Here is a 20,344-nt window from a genome sequence, read left to right as displayed (position 1 = left end):
CCACATACCAATGCAGCCTGAGCACCTTCTTGTGTGCTGTGGTCTGAGCCAGAGCATTTGAAAATTACAGAAGTGTACTTTAATTCTTTTTGTTTTTGTTTGTTTGTTTGTTTTTCGAGACAGGGTTTCTCTGTAGCTTTGGAACCTATCCCGGAACTAGCTCTTGTAGAGCAGGCTGGCCTCAAACTCACAGAGATCTGCCTGACTCTGCCTCCAAAGTGCTAGGATTAAAGGTGTGCACCACCATTGCCCATCGAATTTAATTCGTGATAACCCCCCCCCCCTTTTAAAGATTCAATCCAGACAAATTATGCTCTCCCACTACAAAGAAATTTAAGCATAAACTACTGAGGAACCCTCAAGAGCCTGGAAAAGAGATAGTACTTTTAGAAAGGAAGATAGGGGGCTGCAGATGTGGCTCCAAGTTAAGAGTGCTTGCGGCTCCTGCAAAGGACTGGACTCCAGCTCACAGTACCCACATAGAGCAGCTCACAACAGCCCGTGCCAGGGCATCTTATGCCCTCTTCTGGCCCTGTGGGTGTCCAAGTGCATGTACATTTGATACCATTTTTAAAAAGCTAGTAGAATTGGAAGAAGTAGCAAATTTAAGTACCGGAAAATCTGTTATGCTTGAATGTCAGGTAAATCGAGAATATCTTTAATGTGTTCCTCCGGCAATTCTTAGATCATTAAAATCTGAGCTATTCATTTGAAATCAAATTTAACTGGATGTCCTTTGTTTTATCTGGCATCTTCTCAGGGTGCCCTTGAAGCACCCACTTATGGAGAGTTGCAGGCTTACATGAGTGGTACAATGATCTTTGTCATTGTACTTAGGATATTTTTGGTATGCCATTAGAATTTACAGAAAGTCAGCAAGTTAAATTTCAGTTTCCCTCTTCAAAAATACAGCTAAGAAGAGGACAACTTATGTAAATCTTTTAACCAAAGACCTATCATGGTAAGGACTTCTATGTGAATTTTGAATTTTTTTTTCTTTAACAAATGTTGGTCATTCTTGCATATGAATTCACATTGTTTAAAGTAAACTTAAACAGACTCCTGGTCATGTGTATGATTAGGAAATAGTCATTGGCACCTGAGCTTGAACTCTACCATCATTCCTGAGTGTTATTTGACTGTAGGATCTGTCACAGTTCATTTTTGGGGAATTTACTCATAAAAGAGACTTCTTCTTCTTCTTTTTTTGTTGTTGTTGGGTTTTTATTGTTGTTGTTGAAGATTTATTTATTTATTATATATACAGTGTTCTTCTTGTACCCAGAAGAGGGCACCAGATCTTATTATAGATAGTTGTGAGCCACCATGTGGTTACTGGGAATTGAACTCAAGAACCCTAGAAAAACAGTAAGCAGTGTTAACTTTTGAACTTCTCTCCAGCCCCAGAGAGGCTTCTTATGCTCTGAAGTTAAGACTGCAGTGCCGGTTACTTTAGGAAGGTCTTTTCGTTGAGTGTGTGATCCTGTGAGAGCACGGGTACACGCCATGACCCTCCTGGGAGATCAGAAGGCTACCTTGGGTTTTCATCCTCATCAGTTGAGCCTTTGGTCACTGCAGCAGACACCAGGCCAGCTGCAGAGACACCAGCCACCTTCCACCCCGCTGGAGGAGTGATGGCATTACATTCACATGCTGTCACATCTGCCTCATGTGGGCTCGGGACACTCAGACTCGGGACCTCAACCTTGAATTATTTCCCCAGTCCATAGGAACGATATTTGATTGATTTTTAATTATTGGCTGGTGTCCTTAGAAATTAATAAAGTTGTAAATGCCTTAGCCTCTCCTAGTCCCAGACGACTAAGCCAGAAGTTCTCAATCTGGCAACATGGAGGAAAAGCAGAAAGATTTTTAAAAAATGTTTCTCAGTCTGTCTTACATCTCTGTATTTGTGACCGAGTCAAGGTTTGGAAATAGGATCTGGAAATCCTTACTGTACTATTCCATGGAGTAACCAGGGCAGTGAACCACAGGGCTCGGAACATTTTGCAGTGAAAAGAGAATGAACAGCCTTCGTTTGTCCACCTTCCATTCTCTTCTCTTCTTTACTGAGTGAATGAACAAGTCCTCTGTAAAAACAAATATAGCCAGCTGTCTGCATCCTTGCATTCCACATCCACAGATTCAACCAGCCAAGAGTCGATGATAGTAAAAGCAGCAACAGGCATCTGTACTAAAAACATGTAGCGTTCCCGTCATTATTCCTCGCCCAATTCCGTATAACAACTGTTTACACATCATTGAATTGCATCAAATGTAATAAATAATCTAGAGGTGATTTAAGCTGTGCAGGAGGGTCGAGTGGGTTACATGTACATGCTACACCATTTTATAAAAGGTTTGAGCATGCATGGACTTTGTTAACCTTCGTGATTCCAAAAGCATTCTCTTCAAGGTATTGAGGGTCAACTGCTCGAGCCAACCTTTATGCAATGGTTTCTACTATCTGTGAATAATTTACCATTAACTTTATACAAGTGGAAAGCTTTAGGAAGAGCGGTCTGAAATGTTAAAAACAGGCATGACCTAGTAATGGACATTGACCCAACTCAATTTTGTCCCTGAGTTGCCAGAAAACAAGGCCAACCCAGAACAGAGAATGGTCCCTAAAGGAGCAGCCAACCTCTGAGAGCATATTATTCTGTTCTTGGATTTGCGAGTGTCTCCTTGTAAACTGGGTTTTTGCTGGAGAATAACCTGTCTTTATATAGCCTTATTTTTCAACAAAGAAAAATTCATTACATTTTAAAGTCATTTATTTCTTTAAAATTGACTTAAATCTTCAATGAAAAATAGACCTTTTTATAAAAAAACATCATATTCATTTCTACTTTGGTGTTTGGAGAATACAACTATGTCTCTTGTCCTTAGAATAGGGGTCTTTACTATCATAAGCCTGGGAAAGGGAATAATCCTCCATTTTCATAATTTGCATGTGGAAAGCAAGAAATCCCCGGACTCTAGAATATTTATTATTTCTTTCCTTCCTTGTGGAAGGTGATGTGCTAGCTATGAAGTTCCTTCAATAATTTTCCTTTGAAAACTTCCTGCTCTATCAATAGAACAGAGGAATATTAATTTCTTTCTGGCGGAAAGTTGTTCTACCCAGGGCTCCCAGCGAGTGACGTCACCTCTGCAGTCAGTGTGAGCCCACCTGCCACTAATCCTCCCTGCATCCTTCCCCTCTCTCACTTCCTCTGTCCTGGCTTTGGCCCCCACTGAACTTCTGCTCTGGGAGCAGCCTCGTAGTCAGAGCACTGGCTCACAGGGAGAAGCTGCAGAAGGCTCAGATGGTGCCTGCTTGCATAATTCTCTTAACTGCACCCTTGTATGGAATTGTGAAACGCTTCCAGCATCTCCGACAGAAGACACCATGTAAACATGAGGTACTTCTTTTTTTCCTCCACAAGTTATTTGTGTTTATTATTAACAATTAGGAATACTGAGCACATACAACAATGCTTTGGTAGTGTCTTTGAATTTGAGACTTGTGTTGCCCAGCAGTGGTTTTCTTCCTATATTACCCAATATCTTAATATAGCATTACTGTTTCCTACCAGAATACCATTACATTGTAGGTCTTTCCCCTTTGATATTTAATTATAAGGCGTAGTCTTTTTTTTTTAACTTTCTGTGTAGAACTAGGGTTGTTGCCTAGCCTGATGATATGGTATTTAGAAATAGAACTCTTTGGATACACTTCTGCTGTGTGAAGCAGATCAGCTTTGATTCACTGGAAATAAATAACATTTTCTTAGCTAGAAATCAGCAAGCGTTGTGTGTTGCTGTTTCTATTAAGGGACAGATATTGATTATGAAAGCAGTGAGTGGACTTTGCAGGTACTGGTGCATCACCCTCTTCGTACATGGCTTCTCTCTTACCTGTGCCCTGGCTTTCTCCTAGCCACGCAGTGAGCCAGTGGACTGATGGAGCCTGGAGGAATTGTCTTGTAGTTTGTTAATGTGGTTGCAGAATTATCCTAGATTGATAAATGGGGTAGAGTTTTCAAGTTTATGACTTCCTGGTTCAATTATTTTGAGGAAAATAAAACTATTCCATAAAATACCTTTAAAAATTTAAAATCTCCTCAAAAAAAGTGGAGACTCACCTGAATCTAGATGGATGTTAATGTTACCCTGCTTTAGATTTGAACCATAACATCTTTCTCAAGAGTCTAGGTATGAGGCCGGGCGGTGGTGGCGCACGCCTTTAATCCCAGCACTCGGGAGGCAGAGGCAGGCGGATCTCTGAGTTCGAGGCCAGCCTGGTCTACAAGAGCTAGCTCCAGGACAGGCTCTAGAAACTACAGGGAAACCCTGTCTCGAAAAACAAAAACAAAACAAAACAAAAAAAAAGAGTCTAGGTATGTGTCTATGGAGGAAATCGTGGCTATTTTTATTTAAAAAATTACAGAATGGACATTGTCCCAGAACTACTTCAAATCTTCACCTTTGTAAAGGACCTTTCGGTATACCTTACCAATGAGGGTTAAATCACAGGGGATTTGTTTACACTGAAAGTCACACACGAGAGTATCTTGCCCAAGCTTCCCTTCAAATAGTGTTCAGTTCAAGAGGGGCTCCTTGGGCCACACCACCACTGAATATAGTTAGATCACAGAGTCACTTTGGCATGTGTGACACAGAAGGATTTAATTGTCTCTTCCTCCTTTTCTCTGCTTGCTCTTGGGCTCTCTCCTTCATTTCACAGTCTGTCTCTTCATTATTTTTCCTTTGTGTGTGTGTGTGGGGAAGGTCATTGTAAGGACACCTGTGTCTGCAGGGTCAGGGTCTCAACCTTGTGTCCAATCTGCCTGATTTCTCTCCATCACTGCTTGAGTCGGTCTGCCAATCGTTTCTCCTCTCTCGGTGTCTTCATTAGATCTTTTCTCTAGATGTTCTTGTTTTATCTCTGAGCTTTCCCCATTGCTAGAACCCTTTCATATGAGGAGGCTGCCAGGAGTGTATCTAAAGCACTTCTGACCTGAGAACATGCTGCAGTAGTTTCCCGAAGCCGTCTAGCAAATGCTCTGGCAATTCAGACCATGACAGTACTTCAAGGTAAATAAATGGTCCCCCTTTTTAATCCAGTTTTCTGACAGAGGACTCTTGCCCAGGATAGCATATGATGTGGTTGGCATCTCTTGTTCCTTGTGGACCACTGACCAACATTCAGCCTTCCCATTGCCCCCCCATATATGGTAGTAGGAAGGAGGGAAGGAAGAATGGCAGGCGATCGTCACTACCCAATGAAGGAGGCTGGCTGAAGAAGGCAGGGTCTTCCATTCTGCTTTTATCTCCTTGCCGTAACCACTAACAAGCTTTGTTTGTTCATTCCTAGTGTATACTTGTGCCTGTTTGTTACCACCGGGAATGTCCGCTAGCACCTGCCTGGGGTGTGAAGGTTAATGTCCGCTCTTCTATTTTCTGATTTCTGAACTTCAGGAGAAGGTAAAGCTTGATGCTGAGAGGGAAAAGCTAGAGAGGCTTCAGGAGCTTTACTCCGAGCAGAAGACCCAGCTGGACAATTGTCCTGAGTCCATGAGGGAGCAGTTACAGCAACAACTCAAGAGGGTCAGTAGCAAACAGGAATGCACCGCTTGTTTGGTTTGTTTGGTTTTCTGTTTTTTTTCCTTTGTTGTTAAGTTCCGCTTATCTGTTACTTACCACTTCACGTAGCGTACATTTGCCTAAGTTCTAGTTTTTAGGTCCTTGAAAATAGAAATATGCGTGCTAACAGTGTGTATGGTTTGGTGTCAATCAGTTGAAAGATTACCTTGTTGGACTTCTGTCTCCAGTTTATAACACAAAAATGTTTCTGGAGACCTTCTTGGTAATTAATGAGAAATTGTTCCTGACTTGTAAATGTTACGAAGATTGTAGCACTTAAATCAAGTGGCATCTTCCTCTACTGCAGCGTGAGTACTGTTTGTCCTTGAATGTCTTTCTTCTTAGCTTGATTTTATGCTCTATTTAAAAATTACCCTAGGCTGTTTGCACGACCCCCTTGGCACTTTTCTTCCTGCTGTTTAGAGACATTGTGCTTATTAGTATGGTGAAAACAAACACCAGTATCAAAGATGCAGAGTATTACAGATGCCTTCCAAATCTTTTTACACAGGCTCTTAACTGCTGAAAGGGACCTGGAGAATGGGACTGCTAGTTGAATAATACCAGCTCATTCTCCTATTCCTACTGCAGGCATGGTTCAAAGGAGCCTGCTGATTACTTTCTGGAAAGAGAGTCATAAATGGATGACTTCACAAATGCTGGCAAGGCCACGCATTATTTCAGAGTATCTTGACAACTGGGTCATCTCTGAACCAGCAGCTCAAATCAACAGTGATCCCTGGGAAGTAGGCATTAGCAATCTTGCGCCTCTCAAGGAATCACAGGAATAGTAATTATTCTTAAGTGAGTAACAATGTATGATTTTACTTGAGTACATAAGAAAGTTCCCTTGTATCTTTTAAGAATGAGTGAGAAGAAAATTCAGTTACTGTAGCACACTTGAAACAAATTCTGTGACCTTTTTTACAAAAAACATTTGATATTTAATGGAACATTGTTAAGCAATGAGAAATCAGAATTAGAACTGTTTCAAGTATTGCAGAGGTTCTATTTTAAGAAGGTAGGTATGGTGCCCTATGCCTAGAACCCTGGAGGCCAGCCCGGTCTTGATAGTGCATTCTACCCAGTTATAGCTGCATGGCGAGACCTTGTCTCAAACAAACACACATGAAAAAGTATCCGATGCAGACAATTTAAACTGCAACATAGCACACGGCATTTGTTTTACAATCGTATTTACAGGATGTTTTAAGCCATCTTTCTCCTTCGCTTATTTTTCTTCTGTAAAGCTGAACTCATTGCCAAGAAAGCAAAACAAAGCCAAACAACAACAAAAAAAGCTGTCCCTTGCTATCATAGTTCTTTGCTATCAGAGTACTTTTCGATAAAAATAATTTTAAAAAGACTAATATTTTAGTTTGTAATTATGTTTATGCTAGTTCATATAAGAGATGGGAATGCTGGATTTTATCTTCGTTTCTTATGTTTTAAAAAACTCTGTTTTTTGCTGATGACTTAGCACTGTGTTCATGATTTTTGTCCAGGGTATGGATTTTATTCTTTCTTTCCTCTAGTTGTTTGCGTATCTGTGTTCTTCATAAGCCTTGCTTCTAAAGTCTGTTAGGAACTTGAAGTTGTTAATATCATTAATGACTGTTCGTATTATTTGAGTCTGTAGGGTAACTCCTACGGCTCTAAGAATCATGCCTCACAGGAAGAAAGGAAATGATATGAAAGTGGTTCCATCAACCAAAAACAGAGACTCCTTCCTCATCCTCTCCCAACAAAAGAAAAAAAACTTAACATAGGCCCTTTCCTTAGCTCGTGGTAGCATGTGCTCCCCTCAGAGACCTCTTAATTCTGTTGCCTAGGCCTCAGGCCTGTGTAACCCTTCACTGGCTTCTTGACTTGACCAGTAAAAATTTGCCCAAGTTCATCCATATTAGGAAGCTCCCGTGTTGTCATGGGGCATTTCTCTTCAGACCACAAAAGCTTCCCGGAGGCATAAAACTAGAGTCAACAGTCTATTTTCTGACAAAGAGGATAAGTAAAATCATTTTCTTAAGCTGTGTGCTGCCTGGAAAACCTGGGCTGAACTGTCTCAGTTGAGTGACTTGTGCACTCCGGACATCTTATCAGCAAACCACTGCTTCAGCCAAACATGCAGGCGACAGCGGGTGGCTCCTGGTGGCTTTGTAGACCGGAGAGGCTTGCCAATCCCCGGCTGCTGTCAGTGACAGGGAGAAAGCCGAGATTAAGAGTGCTTTTACTTGTCAGGATACTTTCTGCTGTTCAAGTGGCTGAGGCAGACACACAGCTGTGGTGGTATTCTAATGCTGTTTGTAGTAATCGTTCCTCTAGATTCTCAACCTGTGGGTTGTGACCCCTCTGGGGGGGGGGGTCACATATCAGACATTCCGTCTAGCAAATATTTATACCACGATTCATAGCAGTAGCAAAATCACAGTTATGAAGTAGCAACAGAATAATTTTATGGTTGGGGGTTCCACAACATGAGGAACTGCAATGAAGGGTTGCAGCATTAGGAGGATGGAGAATTACTGGTCTAGATGGCTGATTTTGGATTTTTTTTGACTTTAAAAATTGTATGAGTGGCACCTATACCTGAAAGTGCCCCTTTCCATCACTGGCTCCAAAAAAGTTTTTTTCCATAAGTCATTTAGCTTCTGTGGCCCTCACGGCCTTTCTGTGTGAGAAGGAAAGTTGACACGCTTGCCCCTTTCCATTTGGCCTATTTAAATGACTCCACCACATGATATGGAGAGAGGCTGCTCGCCCTGTGTCCCATCTCAGTTTGCCTCCAGAGTTGGACTTAACCGATTGTGAGACCTTTTTCTACCATCACACCCAGCCATACCACATCTGTTCTCTCTCTGTCTCCCTGCTGGGCAATGAAAACCTAAAGATTTGCTTGTAAAAATCTGCCTTTAAAAACTCAAAAAACCAAAAGTTCTTCCACAAGAATGAACTGGCACCAGGTGTTTTCGGGATGCAGCTGTTGTGTGTCTCCGTTGCCCTTTCAGCTGCCAGCCAGTAGAAGGATGCCATCACGTGCTGTCCTTCCGGGGAGTGCAGCTTTGTTCCAGATTTTATTCAGCTGCACATGTACTTGACTGAGAGCTGCCTGTGTCTGTTCCCCGTCTCAAACTATGCCTGTCTCAAATCCCCCTCCCAATGTCTCACTAGCTGAACTTTTTAAAGACTTTATTCCCACTCCCCATAGCTTTGCTTCCGGCATTTATGTGCACGCTAAGTTGCCCGAGGAGACGGTCACACTCACCGAACTTGGGTGCTGAGCTTAGATGCGTGTTCAGCTTTTCTACCCCATACACTATTTTTTTTTCCTCATGGTTTATTTTTTTTTTATATTTAAAAATTTCCATCTCCTTCCCTCCTCCTCCCCCCTCCCTCCGCTCCTCCTCCCCCTTCCCTACCCCATACACTATTATCTTCATTCAGTGGTTTAAATATTCCCCACAAACCAATGAGCAACTCTGTTGCTGTCTTTCAGGGTTACGACACATATTGTATAGTAACCACATGTGGAGTAAGAGTGTGTACTGTGAGCCATATGTGCACTTTAAAGATGATTCCTAAGACAACAGGGGGACTCCAAATTTTTTTATCTTAATTACCTTTAACCCCAAATTAAGCTTAATTGGAAGAGCTTGAAAACTGAGTTATATGTTCTTGTATGAATAAGTATATATATATATATATATATATATATATATCATCTAGTACATTATTCCAAGACTGTAGACATTTTGTTCAAGATCAACATTTTAATTCTCCCTTAATTAATTTCTGTAATTAAACAATTCTGATAGGCTGAAATATTAATCATTGTCTGGACATCGAGATATTGAGATACCCTTGGAAAACCAGCGAGTGTGTATATGTATTCAAATTTTCTTAAAACATCTTCATAGCGCACTTCTTAAAGTTTGGCCTAGATGAATTAGTATCATTCTCCCCCTACCACCCTACACACACACACACACACACACACGCACGCACGCATGCACGCACGCACGCACGCACACCTCCTGCAGAGAGAGAGTCTCACAACTCAAGATCCTCTGCCTCAACTTCCTGAGTGCTGCGACTATAGACATGTGCTACCACACCCAAGTAAGAATGTTTTTCAGATGATGTTTTCCTCCCTTAGGCATCATAACCTGTGTGCACCAGCATATTAGCCTTGCTGGTATGGTTCTGTCTGTAATTTCATGGCAACCAGTACCTTTCTGTGACTCACCTCTAGAGTATAATTTACTGCAGAGACAGAAAAGTTCCATCTGACTAGAAAATATCATACTTTATCAGTGAATGAAATCCGGAAGGAGGACAAGTTAGTGATGCAGTGTTTCTCAAATCATTCCTGTAAACTCTCTGAGATGATGTAATTAAACAGCAGCATCAAGGAATGCCCTAAATGTCTCAGCTTTGCAGAGCCGTGAGCCTAACTGTCCAGCTGCCTCTTCCCTTCGGTCAAATATTTTTAGGTTATAATTTTAAAAATGTGCTACACAGACCACATTTGTAATTCTGTTAGTGGCACTCAGAATAAGGATTTTTTTTTAATGGACCCAGGAAGAATTTGTACAATGTGTCCCAACCCGAGCACAAAGAGTGAGTACATTCCTGTTTGCAGGAACATTCAGAGGTTGAGGACCACCTTTTCATTTCGTCATCTTTGAGCTTCCTTAACTGCTTCCAACGTTATTTATGGGGCAGCAGTGCCTAACTTTTTGAATCTCTGTCTTAGGGTTACTATTGCTATGATGAAACACCATGACCAAAGCAACTTGGGGAGGAAAGGGTTTATTTGGTTGATATGCCACAAGCCACAGTCCACTGAGAGAAGCCAAAGCAGGAACTCAAGCAGGGTAGGAGCCTGGAGCCAGGAGCTGATGCAGAGGTCTTGGGGACATGTTGCTTACTGGCTTGCTCAGTCTCCTTTCTTGTAGGATCCAGAACCACCAGTGAGGGGTGTTAAATCACTAATTAAAAAGATGCCCTTCGGTTCTGTCTACAGCTCAGTTTTAGTGAGGCATTTTTCTCAGTTGAGGGTCCTCCTCTCTAATGACGCTAACTTCTGTCATGTTGACATAAGCTAGCACCACAATCTCCCTCTATTCCTGTTGAGAGCTTTGCTTCTGCTCTTTGCAGCCAAGAGATTTGTGCACAATTGTAATGGATCCTTACAAGTTCAATGAAAGGATCTTGCTCTCCAATTGTGTTTTTCTTTTTAAATATGTATTTTTTTTAACGATGCGTATGTTTATCCATGTCTCTGTGTGGGTATGTGCATGTGGTTCCAGGTGTACTCAGATGTCCAAAGAGGGCATTAGATCCCCCTGAAGTGGGCATTATAGGCAGTTGTAAGCTGCCCAGCATGGGTGCTGGAAACCAAAGTCAGGATGTCTGGAAGAGCAACATGTGCTTTTACCTGCCGAGCCATCCTTCCAGCACACCAAATGAGATTTTAGGGAGTTGAGTGCTCACAGCAAAACTGAGGAGAACAGTCGGAGGCTTCCCACATATTATGTGCCTCATACAGGAGTAGGCCTCATTATTACTGTTCCTTCCCAAACTACTGCCTTCTCAACAGAGTTCATGTTCAGGTGCTGCTGATTGCTCCTTTCAATCAAATTTCTCAGGCATGTAACCCTCCTCTATAATACGTAGTCAATTATATAATGATATATAATAAACATTTATTGCATGGGTGCTCAACATTTATATATTTAAACTTATGTATATATGCTTTTCTACTTGTATGTACATTAGAAAACATTCGTTAAGAAATTCAGCTGGGTATGGTAGCACATCCCCATAATCCTAGTACTAAGGAGGCTGAGGGAGGCGAGGGAGGATTGGTGAGCTATGGGTGAACTGGAGCTATATAGAGAGAACCTCTTCAGAGAGAGAGAGAGAGAAAGAGAGAGAGAGGAAGAGAGAGAGGGAGAGAGAGAGAGAGAGAGGGAGAGAGGGAGGAGGAGAGAGAGAGAGAGCGCGAGAGCTCTCTCTCGATCTCGCTGCTCTCTCGTCGCGCGCGTTGCCCTCCCCCTCTTTCCGGCTCTCCGCCTATAAAAGGACCCAAATTGAAAAAAAAAAAACCAATAAACCTAAAATGATTTACTGTTTTCTCCTTATATTCCGGTGGATTATGTTACCCTTAAAGGTCTCTGATCTACTTCTGGACTAACCTGTGAGCTATTTTATTAGTTTATTTTATAATTTACCTATTTATTTGTAAACTGTGGGAAAGAGAATTTTTTTTTTTTTTTTTTGGTTTTTTGAGACAGCTTTGGAGCCTGTCCTGGAACTAGCTCTTGTAGACCAGGCTGACCTCAGACTCACAGAGATCTGCCTGCCTCTGCCTCCCAAGTGCTGGGATTAAAGGCGTGCGCCACCACCACCTGGCTAACAGTGATTTTCTTAAGAGACTGTTGATCCGCAAATAACATCTAGGTTGTTTATGGAAATCTTTTTATATTTCAATGTCCATCTGAAGCCATCTAGTGGCTTTAAAGAAAAAAAATTACATACACAGAAAAACAAAAGCTGTTGGTGAAGTGCAAAGTGCCCTCTGCACCACAGACCTACCATCTTCTCTACGAGCCTCAGCTGGGCTTGCCTCCATCATCTCCTCTAGCCCCACGCATTGTAACCAGACATCTGCACCGGAATGAGCACTTCTCATTGTTCTTTCTTCATATTGGGTAGGCCGCAGCCAGTCTGGTGGGCTTCATTTTCCTTCCATTTTCTCCATAGGATGCTGACCTGTTGGATGTTGAGAGCAAACACTTTGAAGATTTGGAATTCCAGCAGCTTGAGCGTGAGAGCCGTCTGGATGAGGAAAAGGAGAATTTGACACAACAGCTCCTGAGGGAGGTGGCAGAGTATCAACGGAACATCGTTGCTAGGAAGGTAGTTTGCTAGGTGATGTTGATGTGAACAATGAAAGTTTAGTCTTTCCCGTGATGCGGTAATCATGGTCATTCATACACCTCGTCTGCCGCTACATCCGAGAATCCTTTTCTGTTAATCACATTTGTCCTGCAACAGATGCTGCTGTGCGCTCTATGAATTGAGACATATCACAGGTGCTGTTACAGTGGTAGAGAGGTATTAGTGGATAACACACACACGCTTTTTTATTACTCGCATAAAAACCAAGTCACAGATAACCAGCTATTTGTTTCAAATCCCTCCCTCTGGTAGTTGAATTATTCTAACTAGAGTTAGAATAATTCTGTGAACAAAATCTATTTTGAAATTTTCTCTCTCCATTGATTAATAATCTCCAATGCTATCTGGGAGCCTGTTACCATTAGCAACAGACCAGTAGAAAATCATTCTGATTACTGTGGACTCCACCCAGGCCTGAGCATCTAGATTCCTAGCTCAGAATTTAGCATCTATTCCAGAATTTATAAGTATACCCTAGGACACTGTACTAATTTGGTAAAATTGAAGGATAAAGTTGATGGGAAGAAAAAAGGGCAGAAAAAGCTACTTCTGCTTTAATAGAGAAATTCTTTTGTTTTTTTTACCGGCATGTTAAAAACAAATCAATTCATGGTCTAAAACAGGATTTCCTTCCTATTGAATTCTGGATTTTTAAGAATAATCTTTCAAGTCATGTGACCTGCACTGGCTGTAAGTCAGGAAGTGTTGAGCTTGGTCAGTCAAAGTCCATGTTTCTTAGCCTTAGGTGATCATGGTGGGCCACTGTCAACTAAAGGGTGGGCAGTGCTACTCAGGTTCTAAGCCCCTTTTCTTCCTTGCGCGGGACAAACTGGCAAACCCCTGATCTCATGTGTTTGTCTCTACTATAACTTTTGTCTCCCAGGAAAAAATTTCCGCACTGAAAAAGCAAGCCAGTCACATTGTTCAGCAGTCTCAGAGGGAACAAGATCACTTCGTAAAAGAGAAGAACAACCTAATAATGATGCTCCAAAGAGTGAGTCCTTCCTGCTGCATGGTGGTGACAGCAGTGTCAGTGGAAGCACAGCTTCGGCTGGGGGAGGGCTGTCGTTTCCGGTGTCACGCCTTGACACTCTGGGAAAGCCATTTGTATTCACTTTCTATGCCTTCTTCCGCATTGGTAGCAATCTTGCTGATGATTACCGAAAACTCAGAGAGTGAGCAAGGAGGTTTTCCTCACGTCATTTCATCCCTGAAAGAACTATGGCAAATCTGCACTTTCTCTTATTTCCTTGAGAAAAAAGTCAGACTTCTCATCAAGTAGTTAAAGATATTCAAACAATAATTCATGGTAGATGTAAGGGGAAATGTTCTTTATACTGCTGTTGAATACTTTGGCTCAAGTCCTCCAGTGCTTCCAGCTGCAGTTATCTGTGAGTGGGGTCTTCCTCATGAATGTCATACTGAAGTTAGTGTGACTTAGCTCTATCTGGAGGTACTCCATGTGCCTTGGTTAGAAGAGTACCAGCATCCTCTCTTGGGCCCATGTCCTTCCTTATTTGTCCCAGTAAAGTGACTCATAAAAAGGATTCCTAGGACGAAGAGAAAGAAAAAAAACAAACAAAAGCTGTAGCCACAACTTGGACCTGACCCATGGTATAATTTCAGGAGTAAAATACCAAATACCAAAGCTGATGGAGTCTCAGGTCAGAGCCCCAACCTGGGGACATGATATTGGGGGTAGTGGAAACTCTGTATCCCACTTATATACTGGAAGCTTCTTCCTGCTCTTTTCAGCTCCCCCAAACCCCTGAATGGTGCTGTGGTCCCCTCCCCTGCCCTGCTCTGTGGGTCAGACTCTGTCTCCATTCAGCCACCCATAACCACTGTTCCCTTTGTACACAATATTCAAAATCACAGCTTAAATTACACACTATCATGTATGCTTAAGCGGTTGTTGAAATTTTAAGGAGAAAACAAAACCAAGAATACCTAAATGGTAGATTATTTTTTTTACAAATAAGCAAATGAGTTCATAGATAACATAATTCCTCATTAAAAACAGATAAAATTTAATCTAATTATGAAAATTATGGTTCATAAGTAATAAGAACCCCATGACTATATCTGTAAGTGCCTTTCAATCTCAGTTAACATTCCAACAGACGTTTTTTTCTTTTTGTAGAAATGGGAGACAAGTCTGGGCTAAAATTTAAGCTGACTTTCCTTTATATGAACGCTGCATTTGTGATTTGGCCTTCTTGCTAAAATGCACTTGAAGCATTTCCATAGTCATTCACAGACAGACTCAGAACAGTAAACACGTTGAATCAGCCCAATGTGCACATTCTCAGTTGAACCTGAAAGACATCCTGCTGCCTCAGTCAGATCTCATGCTCAGCAAGTGTTGTTGTGTACTGACTGTTTAGTGCCATGTGTGTGTGTGTGTGTGTGTGTGTGTGTGTGTGTGTGTATGTGTGCATTTTGTTGGTGACTTTACTATTGAAAGGGCTCCCAAATGGAGCTAAAGTATTGTCAGGCACCCCCAAGAGCAGAAGACTGTGGTATATTTGGGGTGTCCTGTACACTTCGTTTTTAGTTATAATGTTGTTGAGTGCCAGGCAAGTGCGAGTGAAATAAGTGTGCCACTTAAGGTGTTTCAAACAGTCACACAACAAAACCAAGCTGCAATTTGACCAATAGATGAAATGTTCCCATTAAATAAGACATAGTGGTCCACTTGTAACCTTAGCGTCTGGAAGCCTAAACCAGGAGAAATGTAAACTCAAAGTCAACCTGGGCTCCATATTGATGCTGACCTACACTGCCGTATCCTGCCTCAAAACTAACTTAACAAGAGGGCAGTGAGCTGCTGCAGGCCCTAGCCAAGCAAGCCTGGTGACCAGAGTCCCATCCCTGGAGGTCATGAAGAGGTAGGAAGAAGAGAATGGCTCCCCAAAGCTGTCTTCTGACCTCTTTCCATCTACCACAGCATGTGGCTCATACCCCCCCCCACGCACACACCACATGTGAAACAATAATAAAATAAATGAAATAAAAAATTAGAAAGAAAGGAGATGGAGGAAGAGGTTGAGGTTAGTATGGAAACAAGTGTGACTCAACTTCTCATCACCTAAGATGATTCCAGTCGTTATCATAAACTGTGAAAAATTCAAGTGCCAATGAGAACATGGATCAGTAAAAGCAGCCACACCTTGGTGATGCACCTTAGGAGAACTCCCTCCAAGTTTATTTTACAGCTTGGAATGTATATCCACCTTGGACCCAGGATTCCTAGTGGATATTTACCCAGGAGAAATAAAAGTATGTCTTTATAATTGATGTGTACAAAGATGTATACAAAACTGCTTGAAGTAGCTTTTGCACAACAACCCCCCATCATTCTGCTCAAACACAATCAGGAGAACTGTGAACTAACAAAAAATATCATGCATGTGATAAAGTCCTCCTCAGCATGCTGCAGGGATTAACTATGTAAGCTCTGGCACTGTGGGATACAGCTGGTACAGGAACGTGTACTGAATGACTCCATTTCTGTCATGCTGGAGAAGAAGGAAGGCAGTGCACCAAGAAAACCAGGGCAGTGCTTGACTTCGGTGTTTGGGCTTGAATGAAGGGGGCCATGAATGTGTCTAGGGTGATAGTAATGTTTTTTTTTTATCTTGGCTGCAGCGCTATTCTGTTTGTTCAAAATGATCAGGTATATACCTAAGGTGTTTGAATTTTATCGTTATGTAAATTATACCATGGTAGATAATATACCTCATAAATATTTTCCTGGAGGTTAACAATTGATTAACCCAAGGTGGATTGTGGACCTAAACATTAAAAAAACAAATGCTGTGAAGTTTTCAAAAGAAATTTCAAATTTCAAATGGATTATGAGATTATATTGCCAGAGGCCACATGAGTGTGTGTTACTTAGGGAAACAAAACTTTGAGTGTAGAAAATACCCAAAAAATGAAGGTTGAGAAGGCCCTGAGGGACTGAGCATCCCTCCTTCCATTGTGTTGCTGTCTGTTTTCAGTGGTCGAATGTAGCCCATGCTAGCATTAATTTACTATATAGCCGAGGATGACCATGAACCTCTGACCCTCCTTCCTTCACCTCCCTAGTGCTGCAATTATAGGCCGGTACCACCAAACCTGGCTCCTCTTGCCATTTTCTGCTTCAATTAGCACATCCTGTCTTTCCCTTAAGACTACTGTCACTTTGTAAAAGTAACACCATTCATCTTGAATGATGGGCTATCTAACTGAACATGTTTGGGAAATTATTCATACATCATATCAGCAGATGGCAGGTGAGAACTGTAATGACAAGCCTTTACCTAGTGTGAGGGAAGGAAATAGAAATGGGCGTGTCTGGGATTTCGATGTTTGTCTCGAGCATAATAGATTTTGTATGTCTTTAGGAAAAAGAGAATCTTTGTCATTTGGAAAAGAAGTACTCCAGCCTCACTGGGGGAAAAGGATTTCCTATTAACCCCAATACTCTGAAAGAGGTAAGTTTTCTAAGTCCACTCATGTCAACGTGGAAGTTAGATATACCCCAGTTTTGTATAAATCAACTAATAAAAACCTTAACTTAAATAACTTGGGAAAACTCATAATGCTTGATAATTTTCTTGCCGTTCCTTATTTATTCATCAAGGAGTCTAGATGTTATCTTTGTGTGTAATGCACATGCATGTTTGTGTGCGTTGAGACACATCTGCTTGTCTTGACAGTGACTTTGGGAGGTCCCTTGAGTCTCGCAATCTCCTCTTTCCCTTCCTCATCCTTTCTCGTTCTTTTTCTTTTTTGCATGAGTCTTACAGAATATGCAAATGACCCCAAGAATTTGAGAAGATGGTTTGTTTTTCTCCCCCTTTGGTTTACCTTTTCCCTTCACTGGGAGCCCCTGTTTGCATTGGCCATGCATACTCTTTAACAATCATCCTCTTATCCTTGGTATCACTCTTGCCCAGATAGTCTCTCCCAGAGCTACACTGATAGGATATCTTCACTCTGCTTTGGAAGAGAATAATGCCAATAATAAAGTCACTTTCTCTATAATGACTTATAAACTAAGGAAAAGGATTGTTGCTACCTTAAAAATTTGACTAACCAAAAGAAAGAATGCTTTTACTTATAAGAAAGCAGAGTGAGAAATTCATAGCTAGACAACTGTGTGTGTGTACGTGTGCATGCACATTATTCATACATGTGAAGATATATGAAATAAAATGTTCATCATAGTAAGTATGACCATGTTTGTATCTTAGAAGCATTTGAAAAGTATTTTTATAGCATATTATTTAGGTCATACCATTTCATAGTTTTCGTTATTGGGAACACATAACTGGCAAGGTCAGTGAGGTGAATGTGGTTGTGAATGAAACACAGGTATAAGATCACTGAGGTGTGAGGTAGGTTTTATGAGCTGTGTTAATGAAACACAGCTTGTATGCATGTTCTGGAAAGCCACTAAATGGTTTTAAGGAGAAAGATGACATTATCTGATATCCATTTGTAAAGGTCACTCTGGGCCACTCAGAAACCACTGGGTCAGAAACTGCTACAGTGGTCCAGGCCAGAGCTTAGATTCCAGCAATGGCAGGGAGATGGAAAGTTGATTGGATTCATATGTATTTTACAAATAGAACTGAAAGTTCTTGCTGATACTTTGAATTATATAGTGAGACAACAAAGGAACCTTCAAGAAAAATGCATGTTCCCAATTTGCAGGTGAGGTGAATAGCTAATGCTTCTTGCCGGGGTATCTGAAGATGAAGAAAGAATAGGTTATAGGGCAACTCGGAGGTTGACCCTAAGCACACTTAGGAGGGAGGGCTATGGTAGCAAGTGGATCACATGGGTCTTTTGTCCTTTCTGTCTGTCCCCAGATAGGCTAAAATCTTTCCTGTCCTATTGCTGAGTTGGTCTTTGCTTTTTCTGAAGACTCCTGGGTGTCAGAGATCTATTAACTTTTTAGCTATTTTCTACCACATCTGTGTAGTATCTGCACATTCTAAACATGTAACAAGAAGACTTGAATTGTAAAATGTTTTGACTTCCCAATTCCCAATCTTCTTGCTTTCACCTTCCTCTTCTCTCTTTTCTCCCCCAGCCTCCTTCTGAAGAGTGATTAATTTATAACCAGATTCTTTACAGAGCGCCCACATCTGACAGAGAAAACATTTTGAAGCAATTAAACTATATGGTCTAAGACTCATAAAAGGAAATTTTCAAAGCCTGACTTAAAAGCTAAAGAATTAACTCAAAGATGTTAACTTACTCTCTGATCCATTACCACAGATAAAATGAAACCCTTCTTTTTTTCGGCTGAACCGCATAAAGCATCACCTAGTACCTGTGTCCCTTTCTGCTGTGTAAGACTTTAGGACATTGGTTGACAGCACTCGTCCCCCGCTTTCTCTGCTGTGCTGTAATGATGGGCTGTCCATGAAGCCTTTCATTTCCAGGCTAGAGTTTTTGCTGCATGGAGTCGCTTTACTAGTGTTTCCATCATTAATGGTCTAAAATAGAACCACAAGGTCAAACTGAACCCACTTTCACTCTCAAAAGACTGTTACTTTATATGCTTTATGCTTTTCTTCATATGTTTCATTGGTGTGGTAAAAATCTTGATTGACTTGTGTAATTGCTTCCCATGAAAATCATTTTAAGTGTCTTTCCCACAAAGATACATTAGGAGTTTCAATTCAAAGATTTTGATTCATGGGCATTTTCTTTAAGCTACAGATGAAACTGGGTTACTGAGTTCAGAACTGGAACTTCTTTGTCCTAGCAACAAGAGCCTGAGTTGGGGGAATTACCTTGAGTGGTAGCACCACTCAGTACTAGACTGTAGTTCTGCCCGAGGTCTGTGTCTACACACATGAATGTTAAGAATGTCATCCTTCTCATTCTTCCTGGACTGAAATACCCAAAACTAAATCCCACTAAAGCTAAGTTGCTATTTTTATAAACGTTTTCTTGATACAAAACCCAGTAGTCCATCAGCCCACTTAATCTGACATTGTAATTTTCTAAAGACAGAAAAGAGAGATGATGCATATTTTGTGGAAAAGACTCGTCAATCAGAGAGTGAGTGATCGCATTGTCTATTGTGTATCTGATTGTTCAATACATGTGTAGAGATAATGCCATTCCATTGACAGAATTATGCTGAGACCTCTGGACATTTATCGTATGGTCATCTCGATTTCAGCGGAAATTATGTTTAATACTCTGAATGATATTTTCCAAGATTGAGCACTGCAAATCCATTTTCATTGCTGATCATTCACTTAATGAGACATTGCGTGGTGCCCAGGTACCTGGCTGTGTTGCGCTCAGCTAACTCATTGTACTGGGAACATTAATACTCTCGCATGCCTCAGCTTTTGCTTCCCTTGTGTTTAACTTCTGAATTCCTCCTTTTAGGGCTATATCAGTGTAAATGAGATTAATGAGCCATGTGGCAATTCCACGAATCTATCCCCTTCCACTCAGTTCCCTGCTGATGCTGACGCTGCTGTCACTGAGCCTGCCTCGGCTGTGCTGGTGAGCCAGCCCCAGAGTCCAGAGGTGTGTGGGCATGTGTTTCATTCATTCACTGCTTTTTCTCATGTCAGAAATTAACCCACAGTTCACTGAAAATAAGCAAAATGAGTATATGTGCTCCGGGGGGCCAGAATGATGCTGAGTTTATGATTTAGACCATATTTGGGGTCTGAGGGATGGGAGAACACTGTTCTACACACAAAAAATGTTAGAAACCATA

At 41.4% G+C, this 20,344-nt stretch overlaps 1 protein-coding gene across 7 annotated transcripts in view; it reads left to right on the top strand.

Moving 5' to 3' along the window:
• The window catches only part of Phldb2 (pleckstrin homology like domain family B member 2), a 215,175-nt gene that overhangs the window by 169,026 nt on the left and 25,805 nt on the right, over positions 1–20,344 (top strand). For 3 of the 7 annotated variants that reach the window (XM_038346764.2, XM_038346762.2, XM_038346765.2), the window contains 5 exons: positions 5,467–5,595; positions 12,397–12,552; positions 13,478–13,588; positions 16,989–17,078; positions 20,005–20,148. In XM_038346764.2, coding sequence (XP_038202692.1) covers positions 5,467–5,595; positions 12,397–12,552; positions 13,478–13,588; positions 16,989–17,078; positions 20,005–20,148 — 630 coding nt within the window. The remainder of the gene's footprint in view (positions 1–5,466; positions 5,596–12,396; positions 12,553–13,477; positions 13,589–16,988; positions 17,079–20,004; positions 20,149–20,344) is intronic. The other 4 variants (XM_038346763.2, XM_038346768.2, XM_038346766.2 and 1 more) reach the window with 4 other exon arrangements.

This window comes from Arvicola amphibius, chromosome 10, assembly GCF_903992535.2.
Source record: "Arvicola amphibius chromosome 10, mArvAmp1.2, whole genome shotgun sequence".
Classification (NCBI taxonomy): Eukaryota; Metazoa; Chordata; class Mammalia; order Rodentia; family Cricetidae; genus Arvicola; species Arvicola amphibius.
This window is presented reverse-complemented; position numbering and strand designations above follow the sequence as displayed.